The following is a 17,386-nucleotide window of genomic DNA, read 5'->3' on the forward strand; positions in this document are numbered from 1 at the left end:
TGAATGAAGTTTTTTATTATGAAGGGAAAACAAAATCCAAACCCACATGGCCCCGTGTGAAAAAGTGTTTGCCCCCTAAACCTAATAACTGGTTGGGCCACCCTTAGCAGCAACAGCTGCAATCAAGCGTTTGCGATAACTTGCAATGAGTCTGTTACAGCGCTGTGGAGGAATTTTGGCCCACTCATCTTGGCAGAATTGTTGTAATTCAGCCACATTGGAGGGTTTTTGAGCATGAACTGCCTTTTTAAGGTCATGCCACAGCATCTCAATAGGATTCAGGTCAGGACTTTGACTAGTCCACTCCAAAGTCTTCATTTTGTTTTTCTTCAGCCGTTCAGAGGTGGATTTGCTGGTGTGTTTTAGATCATTGTCCTGCTGCAGAACTCAAGTTTGCTTCAGCTTGAGGTCACGAACAGATGGCCGGACATTGTCCTTCAGGATTTTTTGGTAGACAGCTGAATTCATGGTTCCATTTAATCACAGCAAGTCTTCCAGGTCCTGAAGCAGCAAAACAGCCCCAGACCATCACACTACCACCACCATATTTTACTGTTGGTATGATGTTCTTTTTCTGAAATGCTGTGTTACTTTTATGCCAGATGTAATGGGACACACACCTTCCAAAAAGTTCAACTTTTGTCTCGTCAGTCCAGAGTATTTTCCCAAAAGTCTTGGGGATCATCAAGATGTTTTCTGGCAAAACTGAGACGAGCCTTTATGTTCTTTTTGCTCAGCAGCGGTTTTTGTCTTGGAACTCTGCCATGCAGACCATTTTTGCCCAGTCTCTTTGTTATGGTGGAGTCATGAACACTGACCTTAACTGAGGCAAGTGAGGCCTGCAACACTTTTTCACACAGGGCCACGTGGGTTTGGATTTAGTTTTCCCTTCATAAAAAAAAAACTTCATTTAAAAACTGCATGTTGTGTTTACCTGCGTTATCTTTGATTAATATTTAAATTTGTTTGATGATCTGAAACATTAAAGTGTGACAAACATGCAAAAAAAAAAAAAAAAATCAGGAAGGGGGCCAACACACCAATGTATATAATGGTCGGTGTGAATCATGTTTACTACTGCTGCTCAAAGTTTAACGAATGCCCTGCACTTCTGCTTATGTCAAATGAATGGACCAATGACACAAAATCACCTTAACAAAACAGTCTGCGTTAAAACAGATTAGGTTTATTTCTATTATGCTGAACTGCTTTCAATGACCTCCGACTAACAAAATACGGGGGAACAAAATTAATTGATCAAAAAAAAAAAAAAGCAATCAAGTACATATACAGTATATTGGCTATGCACAACTCGTCAGTTTTACATCCCATCATATAACCCAAAACAAAAGAGAGAGAAAAAAAACCCCAACCCAGACCATAAACTAATGTTCTTTGTTATCAACTGGGATACTTAGCAAACTCTCTTGGAAAATTAAAGGAACTAAAGAATGACTAATAAAGGAAGTAATATCAAACAAGAAAAGTGAGAGTGATTTGGAAAGAGGGAAGTTGTGGAATTCCTGCATTTCATGCAGAAGCCCTGTGACATCTGTCTGATGAGACAAATACAATATTCAATATCTGTACTTTCAGAAATTAAACAAGGCCAGGGTGTTAACCACGAAAATTCACTTTCAAATCAACACTCAAATGACACAGGAATATGTCAAAGGTGCCTGTCAGCCCTAAAGTTTTCTGAAAGATGTACCAAGCAGGTATAACAAACACTCTAAAGGAGCTGCGTTACATGTACAAACATAAAAAACATGAGAAAAGATGCCCCAAAAGACAAGCACATCGATGTAAACGGTTGATTGAAAATCATCAATCGCTGTATCAAACATTACACTATTTGTGAGGTGCACCATATGTGGTGAAATGGCCAAGCCCCTCCCTCCCCATTCACAGTTTCTTTTATAATATGCAAAAACTGAGAGTTTGGGAATTAAAATATATAGGTAAATTTCTCATACTATGTTCTACATTAAGAAATTGTATTCAATATGTGTTGCATAAAATTATTAAAGGCCCTGATATCTACATATGCACCAATCAAATATGGCCCTCTTTAATTGTCATATTTAATATCTAGCACCAATGAATAGGATTAAAATAATTTCTCTGTAAGAAGAGAGCACTTTAACAAGTAATCTAATGCGCTCAGACCACTACATTGATGTGATAAAGAGTTACTAATATCAAGCTTTCAAATTTAAGCCAATTTATACACCAAAATAATGCTGGTTTTAAACTGCGCAAAAACATCTGAACACATAATTAAATAAAAATCAACGCTTCTATTACAGAAAAGGTATGTTGAAAAGAAAAGGGCTTTAAAACTGTGTGGTTTTCTCTGGAGCGACATGCTATAGTGTTCATTGGCAGTTTACAAAGTTTTGTAGGAACTCTACAAATGCATACATTAGATAAATCTCTCTTAATAAACTGCAACATTAGATATATTTCTGCAATGTTAAATATCTACGTGACGTTGACTTGCATAAATGACGTTCATAATTTAGAAAAGGCCATGAACATTGAAGTCATAACATGATTATCGTATTACTTCCAGAAGTTGTTTTAATTATTATTTTTCATAACCCTGAGAGTGAAACATTGCATTAATAATTTTCGGTTGGACCAGTCTTGCGTTTTGAGATGAAATAATTGCCTAGACACTTAAAAAGCAACCTAGCAAATCAAGATTTATATATATTTTTTTTCTGTTAAGCACAAAAAATTATAGCAAATTTAAACTTTTGATGAACTGTATTCTCTTAAATGTACTCATGCAATCAATCAAATTATTTAGTTTACATAGATTTTTCAGAAAAGTTTTGTAAAGCTTATCCACACTGCAATGCATCCGTCCATCCAACATGCAGTTCTTAGTGTTCCTTTGGTTATTGTATAAAATCTATATGCATTTCATCTTTTACAAAAATAAAAGATTACATAGAAAATGACCGTTAAAAATGATCTGAAATAGCTTCTGCTCAGATTAAAAAAAAAAAAAAAGCTCATTAACAGCAAGTTTTCTTATTAGTCTGTTAATGATAACGCCCCAATCTAAATTAGAATTATAGTTGATATACCCAACTGTTCTTGTTCTTTAAAAACCTTTTTTTATATAAAATAGGAGTAGTGCTGTTTATGAAAAACTGAACAATGAGAAAATACTTTTTCTTCTGTGCGTCTGTGGACATAGTCAAACATGCCAGAGGAACCATAACATCTCATTATTGTAGCCATGTTTCAAGATTCGCTTCAAACTAACGTACAACTCCGAAAACCAACTTTCTTCTGCACTTAATTGAAATGATTCAGCGTAACCTTGAATTCTGTTGTCAGTGTGTTGGAATCAAGTTTCGGGAGCATTAAACATATTTGCACTCACACAAATGTACACACACACCCTCCTGCGCACACACACACACACACACACACACACACACACACACAAAGTCTTCAGATATTGCATTCTGCAAAAGGGCACAGAGTTTCCAACAATAACACTATACCATTTAACCTGTTGGCAGGATTAAAAATGCATCAAAATGCCCTGTGGAAAATCACATTTCTTCATACTGTTGTTATCACTAACAAACACTTAAGAGCAGACAGTTAAATCATCATTCAGTTATCAGCCTCTTCAGCACATCACAAGAAAACACCTTCGTGAGAGCAGAGGTCATAAAAGCCAAACTAATTGCACATTGAACACCACAGCGTCACCAAACCATCTTGAAACTTTGATGTTTCATACCGCTGAAAGCGAGCGAGCACACCTTAACAGTTCAGCCGTGCTCTGTGGTCAGTGAAACCGTCACCACTCAACGTTGTTCTCAACTAAAAATTATTGTGGTGCCATGTTGTTTTCATGCTCAGAGGGGGCTGAGAGAAACAGCAACATCAGGTCAGCTGTGGAAGTCACTCCATCGATCTCTGACTTTCTCCATTGCTGTTCAACAAACAAAAGTTCACATCAAGAAAAGCTGCAGAGTTTGATCTTCCTGGCCGAATGAGTTCCATTATCAGGTTGAAGAAGATCAAGGAGGAGTACCATCTCCATCTTACGCTACGCATCACAGGCATAAATGTAATAAACATGATTAGCTGTTTATTAGGTGTGCTTCTTTAGTCCAAGATTGGCCAAAAACTGCAACTTTCAAAAAAACAAAATGTTGCACATATAAGACAAAAGAAAAGAGAAAATATATGTTTCAAGACCATGTTCTCTGTGTCCAACAGCACACTCTTCAGCTGACATTGGCACTTGACATGTATGAGGTTTGATTTCGTCGTCTAATTGAGAATTCTGACAAGAGACTTCTTGGCCAAGTGTGTGTTGTCCTTAGCCGAAGCAGTTTATGTATTTGAGGTACAATGGCAAATGCAGAGGCAAAAATTTGAGAATATGTTCAGGCAATGTGCCACATCTGTTTTCAGTTGTCTTATGGATGGGGGACAATCCTGTAAATAAATAATAAGAAAAGGGATTAACACATTGGAACAAAATAAGGAACAGTTTCACAAAGAATAATGTAAAACCATAATTGACACTAAAAGAATAGTTCATTCAAAAGAGATAATCATTTACTCATCCTTATGTTGTTTCAAACCTGTATTGCTGACTTATGAAGAATGTTTAAACCATTTTTGCCCTTAAAATTAAAGTCAATGGGGTCCACAACAACATTGGATCCCACTGACGTTCAATGTCAGAGCATTTTCGTAAAGTCTTCTTTCGTGTTCACATGAAGAAAATAAGATGGGTTTGGAACAATATGACGGTGGGTAAAACTGTCTGTTTAAAACAAACCAAAATTAAAATACCTGTTCTCATCTTTAATAATGGAGTTAACTGGGCACCCAGTTGTGGGAGGAGCTCTGTGTGGTTGTTGGCCCAGTATAGCCCTGTCCACCCTGTATGATGGGGTCAAAGTTGAAGTCAACCATGTCTCCATCCATAAGATCACTGTTGATAATATATTCCACATCACAGTCCAGGTTTTCAGTGAACATGTCGATATCCAAGTCTGTAGGCAGACGGTCCTGGGAGGGCATGAAGCAGGGTGGTGTTGCAAACTGGCCTAGACCTTGCAGGCCTCCATTTCCACCAGGTGATGGGACAGCTCCATGCTGCAGAAGCCCAGCGCCTGGCACCTGATGCTGGATCTTTACAGTTGCAAGCTGAGGCGGTTCATGGCTCATGGCCGAGTGCATCATTCCAAAGCCCATCTGTGAGTGCTGGAGTTGGGGTTGAGGCTGGAGGCTCATCTGCCCTACTGCGCTTGTGTCAATGCCTTTGCTCAGCAACATCTGACCTGCCTTAGCTTGGCTGCTGGTAATAGATCCTCTGAGCCCCAAAAGCCCGCCACCTCCTTGGCTCGGCATGAGAGGATCCATCTGGGTCATCATAACATCGCTGGGTGGAGGTGAATCGGAGGTCAGGAGCGCTTCGAGGCCGGAGTGCACGTGAGTGCTAAAACCACTGTGACCCGGACCGGGCAGAGGACTGAAGAGCGAGTTTCCGAAGCTTGATTGGCCTGTGCTCGATCCGGCGCTGGGTTGAACAGAGCCCTGCGGCCCTGGTGGAGTGGATCCCTGTGTAGCCTTTGTTGGCTGCAGCTTTCGAAATGAAGGAAAGCTGGACCCTCGAGGCAGCAGGGTGGATGCCGAGGGCAAAGGCTGAGGTGGGGCAGGAGGGGCTGTGCTTGGGCTCACACCACCTTGCGGCCCAGTCATTAAAGTGAGCCCATCAATCAAATCCAGCTCTTCCATTAGCGTCTCAGTTAGTGTTGGGGGAAGATTCCCTGTGGAATAGCCACCAAGAAGGCCGTCTTCAGGTAGGTCATCCTCGTCCTCCTGCCCTGTGGCAATGGGAGAAAGCCTCCCGCTCAGCGTGCTGGCATTGGAGCTTGTACGTGGCCTAAAACTCGTCCACATGTCGGGATCGTCCAGGCTGCCGCGAGAGGAAGGGCTGCTGCTGTTCACTCCCCACTTTCCGAACTGACCTGGAGGGCCAGGACTGTCCGCACCGCCAGCGCCAGAGGCACCCTCACCCTGCAGGGCACCTCCAGAGCCACCGATCCCAGCCTGCTTTTTAGTCTGCTTTGCTCGTATACGGCTTTTAAGCAATTTGCTGCTGTTGTCCATCGAGGCGGCGCGGCGGCGAGGGGCTTTGCCGGTTTTGCCCCCCTCGGGGTTGAGCATCCACCAAGAGCTCTTTCCAGTCGACTCATTGTGCACTCGCAGGAACTTGTTGTGGAGCGATAAATTGTGGCGAATGGAGTTCTAAATGGGATGACAAAAAAAAAAAGTCAAGTCTAAAAGTGATAAACAATGTTACTGCGTAAGATTGAAAATATTGATATCAGGGTTTGAAAGTAACATCCGAAAAATTAACCACGGCAAGCAATGCTGTGAACTCACAAGCCAGTTTGATGAGTTTTTTCTTTTTTTAATTCTCATTTGATAAATGCTGCATATCCAAGACCTTCATATGTCGCTATTCATGGTGTCTTGAAATTATATTTTTGGGCATGAATTATCATTATTTGATTCGTTTTTTTTTAAATGGATGGAGGAGATGCTTCACAGTATAAAATATTTAAATCTGATAAACAATATATATATTTTTAGGCCTTTATTTAACTAGGAAAGAAACTCACTGAGATTAAAAATCTCTGTAAGGGGAGTGTCCTGGACAAAATAGGCAGCCCAGTTATACAAATACAAATATAAAATAAAAAGCTTTGAGTTTGATAATGTTTTATTTCTAATAATTTAGTTTTGGCTAGTAAGAAGTTCTGAATGGTCAGTATCTATTTTATTTCTGATTTTTTTTTTTTTTCTGAATGGCCAGTAATTTAACATTTTAATTGCCAAATTGGCAGGTGAGTGGAGAAGTTCATTTCAAACCCTGATTATAATTAGTAATCTTGTTTAGACGTACCTTCCACCCAGCAGAACTGTTACTGTCTCCTTTGTCCTTAAAATACGGCACCGTTTTTACCATCCAATCGTAGATCTGCGCCAGAGTAAGTCGTTTTTCTGGCGAGTTTTCAATCGCCTGGCTGATCAGATCTGCGTATGACTGATTACCCCAGGCATTACGCCTGGAAGAGCCTTTTCGAGGCGTGGCTCCGCCCACTCCAGCGATAACCCCGCCCTCCGAGACCGCGACTTTCTCAGGCTCGGATATGATTGGCTGAGGCTCGTGTTTATCTTCCTCGGTGGGCGGAGTTCCAGCAGCAGACTCTGAGCCGTCGGCCCCCCCGGCTTTGACAGCTGAGATGTCGGGTCTAGGCAGCGGCCATGTACATGACCTCGGTCTGCTCTGCGGCTCAAAATCTGGGTCAATCGGGGGTACGTTTTCTTCCTCCATTGTGCGATGCAATCCAGATAATTTCAGAGGAAGGCTGGATTTCAATGAACTAGTTTTGATGCGAAGTTTTTTTAAAAACACGATTCAATAGACTGGGCGATGAAAAGTAAGAGTACTACTATTTATACCAAAAGTAAAATACTCTTGTTTAGAAAGGATTTTCTCTTCTTTACTATATTAGACTACAGTATAAATTATCCGGACTAAATTTAACTGGGACTGTCTGAAAACACCAATATAGCGTCAGTTAATCCTCAGATTGGAGATTAAAGGGCCCAAATAATCTCCTTAATAGTAACCAACATAAACCTTCTGATTTACAATATAGAGCAAACGAGGATAGAAGGGGTCTCTTTGTTTAATGGAGAAAGAACAAAGGAAATTCACGAGTGACGAGCAACTACTGAGATAAACCACAGGAAAAGAGACAAGGGATGAGCGATGAACTTTTCATATATAATTAAACACTCTTTAAAATAAAATAAAAACTAATTGAGGCAGTTAAGTAGATGAAATCGCAAAACCAATCATAACATGAGCTGTAATTGCTAAAATAACCTCCTCCCACTGGTTCCTATTATAGCAGCGAATGGTTGATTGGCTTTCGCAATTAAGAGTTTAGATAAAAAAAAAAAAACATACGAGTAGACAGCTTACAAACTCTACAAATAGAGCGATAAACCACCTTAATATGAGCGCATCAAGTCGTACACTAGTCTTTCTTGTAAACTGGCTGTATTTCTACACTATGTAAGAATTCAAGTGACTTGTTGCAGCTGCCTGTCAAAGTCAACAATGCCACGCTATTTTATTAATCGGGATCCATTATAAAGTTAAAAACATAGAAACGTGAGGTTTAAAACGAATTAAGTGCATCCCAACTCAAATGCGTTAAATCGCCAAAAGAAGCGTTACGTTAAAATGTAATCAATTTTACATAAAAAAACCAGGAGTGCTCGATCATAACGGGTAGTTTTACGGGGTTTACCACACAATACAGATCTGTGTTATTGTCGCTCAGGTTTGCACGGTCCTGCACGCGGTGTGCTGCGCGTGCCACCATCTGCCATGTTCCTCGAGACGGAGCTGCACACGACGCTCGCGCCGAACGAACGCGTTCCGTGGACGGCTTCCCGTGTCCCACTGCGGTCGATGTGTTCTCCAAAAAGACAAAAGCCGTCGCCTGTCCGCTTCTTGAACTCGATCGCCGGCCACTCAGCCTCTGGGACAAAACTCAAAAGCGTAGTTTACTACTGAGAGAGTAACTAGATGGCCACCTAGTTAGCCAACTCCAGTTTATGAGTTAATATCCCTCCAAAGAAACCCGCTTCTCTCCAATAACTTGGTGGTCTGTTGAAACGACCGCGAAATCGCTTCTCTTCTGCTGTTAATGGAGATAAACAAACAGCTATTCCTCGTAGATCTTTCTTGTTTTGTTTTGTTTTGTTTTGACTCGAGGCGAAGACTCCCTTCTGACGTCTGTTTACCACCAGACAACGCGGCGCGCGCATGCGTCCCGAGGATGATGGGAATTGCAGTCAGTCAGGTAATGGGCTGTGCACCGTAAACACGACCGGAGGAAACCGGGATCCCGAAAAAAGACTGAGCACGCAAAATGTTATGTAATAGTTTCTGAAGATATGTGTGTGAGAGTCCTGGCTGGGGGCAAAATAGTTTTGTAATTTTAGGATCTCTCTAAAGCGGATGAAGATCCCTAATTCCTGAAGGATCTCCATTGTATGCGAGATCCCCTGACCTCATGCTGCCCACACGCTTTCCCGAAGAAATTGCAATCTCGTTTTTTAATTAAGATCAACTGGATGAAAGCTATTTTTATGCTAGATGTTTAAGCCAGATTGTCACTGTAATGAAGAGTCGTCATTATCTGAAATCGGCGCGTGGTTAGATTTCTTAGGTAGTTTTCAAATTAAATTTAAAGTTTATACATTAAATGCACGTGCCATCTCAGCGGTGTTGTGTATCCTTATTTGAAGTTAGTCATTTTAAAACTGAATGCATTGTTTTTTCTAGGTCATCTGTTGCTCATATTCAAGTTTTTGAATGCATGTGTCAGTGTCTCGATACGGATCAGCCACGAGAACTACAATACCCACAGGACCTTTCAAGGCATTACCCCTTTTCCCAGAATTGCGGTGGGCGGTAGAGTATGATGCAACCCCTCAGCCTTCAGTCAGTAATACTAGTCAAAGCCAGTGTTAGAAATGTGATTACGCAATTACTGTCTGATTAAGTAGTTATATTTATTTAGATATCATTTTAATTGATCATGTTGGTTTCCTTTGACTAAATACACAATCTAAATAGACAATCCACGTTAGTGTGTGTGTTCAATAAAAAAGTTGAACACTTAAATTGAAAATAAGAATTTTTTTTGTTTTTGTGATTTCATATCTCATACATAAAAATCAGTACTAAAAGCCATTACTGCAGAAAGAGAAACGTGAAATTAAATAAATAGCAAATCGTTATTTTGTGGTGAAAATATAGAGAGAGAGAGAGAGCAGGAGTCACTATGTCAACATTACAATGTCTTCCCTAATTTGCCCTATGATGTCATATAAACATTAATCAGTCAAAGTGGAGTAAATTACTTCCTAATTTTACCCTTTTTCAAACAGTCATTTCTTATTATTTTAAATGTATAAATGTTGCCCAAATAAATTAAATTCCTATTGCTTTTTTAAGAATTTAGCAATGATTGGCCAGTTGTGATGTTCGGTATTCAATTTTATTTATTATTATTTTTTATACGGTTTGTGTTGAATGTATACGGATATGATTCGTTTTCTTAACATGTTCTGAAATATAACAATAATGATAAAAAAAAAGATGTGGTATAAGTGCATCAACAATTGCTCTCACATTAGCCTATTTATACCTTATGAAAGCACATTATATATCAATAAACGTGATATCAATATCAGTCAAAACAATGTAATATTCTGACGGATATGAAAGATACTGTAACAAGAAAAGAGTAAAGTTTTTCTGTGATGTTAAAACTGAAAAGTCAGTAATTTGCATAAGTTAATAAATCACGATTTCACTGACTAGGCTACTGTTATTTGTGGCAGTGATTTATTATAAATAAATATTACACTTCTATCTTCGGTGTCCTCTCAGCCTCTTAAGTTTCAAGCGAAAGGAATATTTGGAGATACAGTGATACTGAGCAATGGGTTAAAAAATACATTGATTAAACTACATAATATTGATATTTAATATCTTTAGTTTTTTTATGGTGGTGAACAACAATTAAAGAGAATTTCATAATTTAACTGACTAATTATCGGCAAAGGGACTAAGAAATACTGAATAAAGAAATAAATAATACTGATTTTTGCCAGCACTGGGGGGGGGCGCTGTGATATTTCTGACGCCATACAGATCTTCGCTCTGATTGGTCGAGGACTGAGCGTCTTGTCCAATGACTGGAATCTCCCTGTTTTCAAATCGACTCGGAAATATCAAGCGCTCGGCCTGTTTAGAGGTCTGGTAAGATTATGATCTGTTTATTTTATTTTTTTTAGAATTTGTATCAAGTTTGTTTATTCCTTTTCGGATGTTACTTATTACTAATTTTCCGTGTCAACGGTTATATTTGTGTTACCATAGCAAAACATTCGTTGCAGTTGTCAGTTTCAAAGTGAGTTTCTTCTAGCATTTTTATTCTGTTATGTAATATTACTCATCCAGAACTATTATCAGACATGTTTATATAACTTATCTGTATTGTTATATGCTAAATGTGGTAGTTTAGTGTTTAAATTTAGACCAGAATTCAAGGAATTCAACCTGGTGCTTCCTTTTGGAAAAAAACGTGTCATCCTTTGTGAAATGTGTGATTGTCAGTAAGTAGGTTTCAGGAAGCTACATAATAATTCACAGCTCTGTATTCCTTTCAGAGACCCACCTGCTATTGAAATGGAGAGCTTTCTAAGGCGGAGGCTTGCTCAGGCCAGTGGCAACATATTGAGTGGATCATCTCATCAAAAACCTGTTTCCTCTTACCAGCCTATCAAATTGCCAGATCTGTGTTCTAGTTTCTATTCAATTGCAGATGAAGCTTTTCCTCAAGTGTCTGGATTTCTTGATGACACCGTCGGCCCGTCGTTTCTTTTAAATGAAACAGGAACTGTGTTGAATTCCCCTGCTTGCACGCCATCAGAAAATCAAGCAAAAAATAAGGATGAAGGAGTTTTAGCACCAAGAAAAGAGGCTACCAATGACTCTGGCCTTAATTGCTCTCTTGGAGCGCTCTGTCAGTCGGCAAATGGAAGCACGTCTACTAGATCACCACAGAATGAGAAAGACATTACCAGTGCAGCAGCGGGCAAAGCAGATGGCGACTGCATTGATGCCACGGTATCCACTACATCTTTAGAGAAACCTGATTTAATTAGTGTAGAGTTGAAGAACAGCACTTTTAATGTGTCACAAGACTCGAAAGAACAGTCTGACGCTGGTAATAATGCAACTGTTGATCTACAAAACATCAGAGATAAGAACAGCACTTTTGAGTCTCAAGAGCCAAAGGAGGGGTCTGACTCTAAATTTAATTCGACAGTGGACATTGATGTACCCAATATAAAGACTGAGTCAGGAAACACCACTGTTGAGCTGGTCCAATCACATGATCCTAAAGAGGAACCTGACACTGGGGTTAATGCAACTGTGGATATTCCTAATCTAGACAGCACACAATCTAAAACTAATTCATGTGTTGATAACAATGTACCATTAAACACTACTACAGAACAGACAAATGAAAAGCTTGAAGGAACTATAGACATTCAGCCACAAGAAAAACTAGATGGTAGTTTTAACTCTACTGATGTTAATACAATAAAAAACACTGAGGAAGCTCATTTAAACGTCAATGTAACTGTTGATATTGTGGAGCAAACAGCCAGTGCTCCTCTTCAACCCTCTGGTGAGGTTGAACAAACAAACTCTGCTCCTATAAAACCAGCTGAGACGAATAAACATAATACAACCACTGATCTTACTCCCCCAGAAGTTCTAGTTTTGAAGGACACCACTGTTGAAATGAAGCTCTCCAGTACAGAATTAGTTGACCGGGTTAATGATGCTTCTAACTCTGTTGGTGTCACTAAACCAGCCTCTAACAGCAGAGACACAGAAGTTGAGATATGCACCACAGCTTTTGTTTGCTCTGTCGATGCTCCCGATGATGCTCCTGAGCTTAAAGAGGAGGAGCATCACAAAAACACATCAAGTCCTGGTTTGGCTGACGCTGGGTCTACTCCCTTTTCTGATATGGGAAATATCAGCAGAAACAGTATTTTTTGTTTAGATGATACATTGGACATGAAGACGAGCTTCCTGGTGACATCCACACCTATCGTTTTTGGCAAAGAATCCAGATTTGAGATCATGAGAGACTTGAAGCCCAGAAAGAGGTTGTCTGTGATCAACAGCATCGAGGCCCAGTCAAATGATGAGCTAGTTTGTGCAAGTAATCATGATGGAACTGGTGCTGTGCAGGCGACTGAGATCTCGAGTCAGAAAGTCTCTGCAACATGCACTTTAAGTCACAGTACATCAGAGCCAGCAAATGAAAACAAGCCTCCCACAAAACTTCCAATCAAAAGACAGCTTCCTCAGCTTTCTTCTAAGCTGAGTTATCCCAAATCCAGTCTTCCTCCAAGGCCTCATTTGTCAGTGAACTCCTCGGTAGCGGTCAGACCAAAGACTCTCCAAGGGCCTCCGGCCCTGCATCAGCCTGACGCATCATCCACCACCCTGCTTGGCAACAGGAAGACGTTACAGATGAACAAGGGCAAGAACATCGCACCTGTCAAGAACATAGCATCAGCTAGCACTGTTAAGGTATGAAACTCAATGCTTTATGTTGCTATGAATCAGTCAGCGAGTTACAAACATTGGTGTTGTGTATGGTTTAAATGTTTTTTTTTTTTAAACAGACCTCTATGGTTTCTACTGTCACTGGATATAACTTCACTGCTGGTGAGTGGCTTATACACATTTGTACACATTTCATACATGTACATAATTATATCATTGTTAAAAAGTTTGAGGTCAGTTTTTTTTTTTTTTTTTTTTTTTTTTACTGATTCATAAAGGATGCGTTAATTAATCAAAAATGACAGTAAAGACATTTGTAATGTTACAAAAGATTTCTGTTTCAAATAAATGCTGTTCTTTTGAGCTTTCTATTCATTAAAAGAATTCTGATATTAAGATTCCATCATAAATATTATAAATAAATAGATGAGTCCTTAGCCATCTTCAAGAATCGGCTAAAGCACCTCTTCCACCTTTATTTGACCCTTTAACTCTAGCACTCTCTATTCTAATTCTGTTCCTTAAAAAACTTGCCCCATATAGACTTGCACTCTATTCATTTGCAAACTGCTAAACAGTGCTATGAAACACTAACTTCACACTAGCTTCTCTATTCTTTTCATACTTTTTGTATTCTATTTGTTTTCTTTTTATTTATTATACAATTAAAAAAAACCCCGAAAGGTCCCTCTAACACTTAGCTTGCTCTGTTCTTTTCCTATTCTGTCTGTTTTCTTTTTATTTATTATATAATAAAAAATAAAAAAACAACCTTGCTACATGTACTGCGTTAGGCTAACTGAGACTTGTTATAGCACTTGCATATCATTGCTTCTATTGTCCTCATTTATAAGTCGCTTTGGATAAAAGCGTCTGCTAAATGACTGAATGGAAATGTAATGTAAATATTAAGTAGCACAACAGTTTTTAAACATTAATAATAAGAAGAAATGTTTCTTGAGCACCAAATCAGCACCTTAGAATGATTTCTGAATGATCATGTGACACTGAAGCAGTGCTGCAATTGCAGGAATAGATTACATATTAAAATATATTAAAAATGAAAAAGCTTTATAATGATATTTCACAATAATACTGTTTTTACTATATTTTTCATAAATAGCATAACAAACCCAAACTTTTGAACAGTTTTTTATTTTTTAATATGACTGTAAAGGCCTCTAACACTAGCTTGCTCTATTCTTTTTTTATATTCTATCCGTTTTCTTTTTATTTATTATATAATTAAAAAAACAACAACCTTGCTACATGTACTGCGTTAGGCTAACTGAGACTTGTTATAGCACTTGCATATCATTGCTCTTTTGTTGGTTTTGATTGCTTCTATTGTCCTCATTTGTAAGCTGCTTCTGATAAAAGCGTATACTAAATGTAAATGTATTATAAATATCAATTATGTATTCTGTAAGCTGTAATGTGGTTGCAGTTGCAAAACCTTCAAGCTCTGGTATACAGCAAATGAAACCATCAGGACTACAGCCGCCAACCCGTAAAAGACTGGCTCTCAAGACACCTCAGACTACACGATCCTCTGTAGAAACCATTCAGAGTCAGCCTAGTAATAAATCGACTGGATTACCAGGTACTTTTCACTGATAGTTTTTCCTTCATGTGTATCTTCAAATTTATTTAATATCAGGTTTGCTGATTACATATTTAATGCAACATTTATACCTAGTAAATACTGACAAAATGATTATGTAAATGAAGGACTTTGATTTTATGTAATGCTTTGTCATCATTTCCTTTAATTTTATCTATGAAAGGTATGAGGACGAGGAATTCACTGCTTCCCAGTGTGGGCCAAAAGCACTTGAACAATGATGGTTTGCCTTCGGCAAAGAGAAAAAGAATTGGTGCGATCATTTGTCCTTTTTTATTTATATTTATCAATTACAGCGATGCTAACTGTACTAGTGAGACTTGATAAATAACAGAAATATCTCTAATACTTTCAGAGGGTCTACAACACCTTTTAATCACAGCATATTTAATAAAGCCAAACAAGAGCACTAATGTAATGCTTATCTCTGGTGTATTTCCTCTTGTGGTGTAGGGTTACAGAATAATGCAGCATTAACTATTAACAGCAGTTTAATATATTTTGATGCAGACTAATGGTTGCACTTTTTGATGTTGCTTTGTATAATACCACTTAGAGGCTTTCTTTGTATCTTTTTAAAACTATGATTATTGTGAATGGCAATGTTTTGTTCATTTAAAAATGAAAAGACATGGTGTACAAAAAGCTTTGGGTTTTTTTGGGTAAACATTTAAAAACATTATAGTCTGTAAAATGTGGAAAATAGCCACCCTTTGCCTTAAGCCACATAGACAGATCTCAACAGGATATCTCCCAGTATATCATTATTGCAAAAATAAATTCCATGTTCTTGTTTGAAGCCATCAGGAAACTAGGCAAGAAAATTGAGTCATCAAACAGAGTTGTCTTGAACATTTCTCCTTTGCACGATAGCTCCCTGCCTGCCTACAGTAGCTGTGAGCCAGACTGATTGATATCCTTGTGAAGTGCGTCGTAATAGCCTTGCTGAAAGGACTGGTGCATTTGGGAGCTTGTTGTCAAAGCCTTTTTAATTCATGCTTATAAAGGAGTTGTTTGTGCATGCCTCCCCATCGAGTCTTTTCATTCGTTTTGAAATGGAGATTTGTAGTGCTGTTCGAACTCAATTATAGGATGGTACATTGGCATCCATGCCACCACAAGAATGCATTGTATTAATTATATATGCGAAAAAATGCTCTTGTGACATTTAAATTGGTTGCATTAAACTGATCAAACATTGTACGGTTAAGGAATTATAAAGTGTTGCGAATGACTATTTCTGTTTCAAATAAGGTCTGTTATTCCGTTCATGAAAGGATCACATTGAACATTTTTCATGGATCTCAGGAACAAACTCTTTTGACCATCTCAAATGTGGATTAATTCGTCATTTAATGAAGCTGCCAAATGAGGACCTTAGTGGAGTCGGTTTCTTTAGCTAGACCTTTGATGTACTCAACCTCTTTTGTCCACTTCTTTCTATCTCTCCATCCTGGTTTGGTCAAGTTTGCCAATTAAGAGCCACTTTCAACTGTGCTATCATGCGATGAAAGTTTTCTCTTGTACCACGCTGTTGAAAATGGTCTTCACAAGTAAAAGATTTGCAGCATTTGTAATCTTTTGACTTTTTTTATTTATTTTTTTCCCCAATAACAAAAATCTTGACTAGACGAGACGTTTGTACCAAATGTGTTTGAAATATTATGGCTTTTATTTCAAATCTCTGATCTGATGCATTTCTTGTTTGTATCTATAGCACCTGCTCTGTCTACAGTAGAGAGTGATGCTGTGCATGCAGCTGAAGAAGCACACAAACCAGGTGAATTTTGTGGTTATCATAGATATCATGCAGTACATTTTCAAATTCAGTGTCTTATATTTTTAAACCTATCCATTTTTACCCCCCCCCCTCCCAACCCAGGTTGTGTTAATTGCTTGCAACACCATGAAAAACTTGAGAGGGTCATTAAAGAACTAATGGGTTTGCGTTCAGGTATCTTAAGTTTTGTACTTTTCTCTAATAACTTTACCATCTTTGTTCGTTTCATTGAGATAATGCTTTAGTTTTTTTACATTTTGCATACCTTTATCTTTTATAGAGTGTAAAAACTGGGGACCATTGCACGAAAAACTTGAGATGTGCATCGAGGAGCTGAAGACAATTTAAGTTGGTATTCAATGTCTTTAAACAGTTCATTTCTGGGATTTCTTTTTTGTGCAATTTATTTAAATTTGAGGGGTTTTGTTTGCATATGTTATGTTAAGTATGTTTGAGTTAATTGTACAGATTGAGTATCAGCCTGATTCTCACTTCTCTCTCTCTCTCTCTCCCACAATTAGAGGACAAAAGAAGAGAAGTGACACGGAAAGTTATAATTGTGAATTTTTATGCAGTTCTATGCATTTTTAATATGCTTTAAAAAAATGTGAGACTGTTTAATAAAATGTAACTCAATCAAACGCATTGTCTGCTTTAAGTGTCTCGCTTTTACCTAATAAATTAAAATATTTACAATATGGTTTGTTTTGGGAGCATAGGAGAAGATTCATATTTGACA

At 38.4% G+C, this 17,386-nt stretch overlaps 2 protein-coding genes across 8 annotated transcripts; one reads left to right on the forward strand and one right to left on the reverse strand.

The window, feature by feature from the left end:
• Positions 1 to 1,148: 1,148 nt before the first annotated feature.
• On the reverse strand, positions 1,149 to 8,122 carry LOC306883550 (forkhead box protein O4-like). The gene is made up of 3 exons (XM_079438877.1): positions 6,962 to 8,122; positions 4,840 to 6,300; positions 1,149 to 4,476 (listed from the first exon to the last, which is right to left on the reverse strand). Exons 1-2 carry the CDS (start codon positions 7,391 to 7,393, stop codon positions 4,864 to 4,866), a joined length of 1,869 nt encoding a protein of 622 aa, XP_079295003.1. The 5' UTR covers positions 7,394 to 8,122; the 3' UTR covers positions 1,149 to 4,476; positions 4,840 to 4,863.
• Positions 8,087 to 17,341, forward strand: LOC306883548 (uncharacterized protein). 7 transcript variants are annotated; one of them, XM_079438872.1, is made up of 10 exons: positions 8,087 to 10,909; positions 11,030 to 11,060; positions 11,320 to 13,267; positions 13,363 to 13,405; positions 14,691 to 14,846; positions 15,031 to 15,120; positions 16,585 to 16,647; positions 16,750 to 16,821; positions 16,928 to 16,995; positions 17,169 to 17,291. In XM_079438872.1, the coding sequence occupies exons 3-9, from the start codon at positions 11,339 to 11,341 to the stop codon at positions 16,993 to 16,995; spliced, it is 2,421 nt and encodes an 806-aa protein (XP_079294998.1). In that variant the 5' UTR covers positions 8,087 to 10,909; positions 11,030 to 11,060; positions 11,320 to 11,338; the 3' UTR covers positions 17,169 to 17,291. The 7 variants fall into 7 exon arrangements, with proteins under 7 accessions (XP_079294998.1, XP_079295000.1, XP_079294996.1 ...); XM_079438874.1 differs by lacking the exon at positions 11,030 to 11,060 and having other exon boundaries at positions 8,452 to 8,939; XM_079438870.1 differs by lacking the exon at positions 11,030 to 11,060 and having other exon boundaries at positions 10,762 to 10,909; positions 17,169 to 17,341.
• Positions 17,342 to 17,386: the final 45 nt, after the last annotated feature.

The sequence above is a fragment of the Barbus barbus genome (assembly GCF_936440315.1).
Source record: "Barbus barbus genome assembly, chromosome: 17".
Taxonomy (NCBI): Eukaryota; Metazoa; Chordata; class Actinopteri; order Cypriniformes; family Cyprinidae; genus Barbus; species Barbus barbus.

Coding starts and splice junctions, on each gene's coding strand:
- LOC306883550 (XM_079438877.1), bottom strand. CDS start 7,393: ATGGAGGAAGAAAACGTACCCCCGATTGACCCAGATTTTGAGCCGCAG. Junction 6,301..6,961: donor ACAGTTCTGCTGGGTGGAAG/GTACGTCTAAAC, acceptor CATCCCATTTAG/AACTCCATTCGCCACAATTT.
- LOC306883548 (XM_079438872.1), top strand. CDS start 11,339: ATGGAGAGCTTTCTAAGGCGGAGGCTTGCTCAGGCCAGTGGCAACATA. Junction 13,268..13,362: donor CATCAGCTAGCACTGTTAAG/GTATGAAACTCA, acceptor TTTTTTAAACAG/ACCTCTATGGTTTCTACTGT. Junction 14,847..15,030: donor TAAATCGACTGGATTACCAG/GTACTTTTCACT, acceptor TATCTATGAAAG/GTATGAGGACGAGGAATTCA.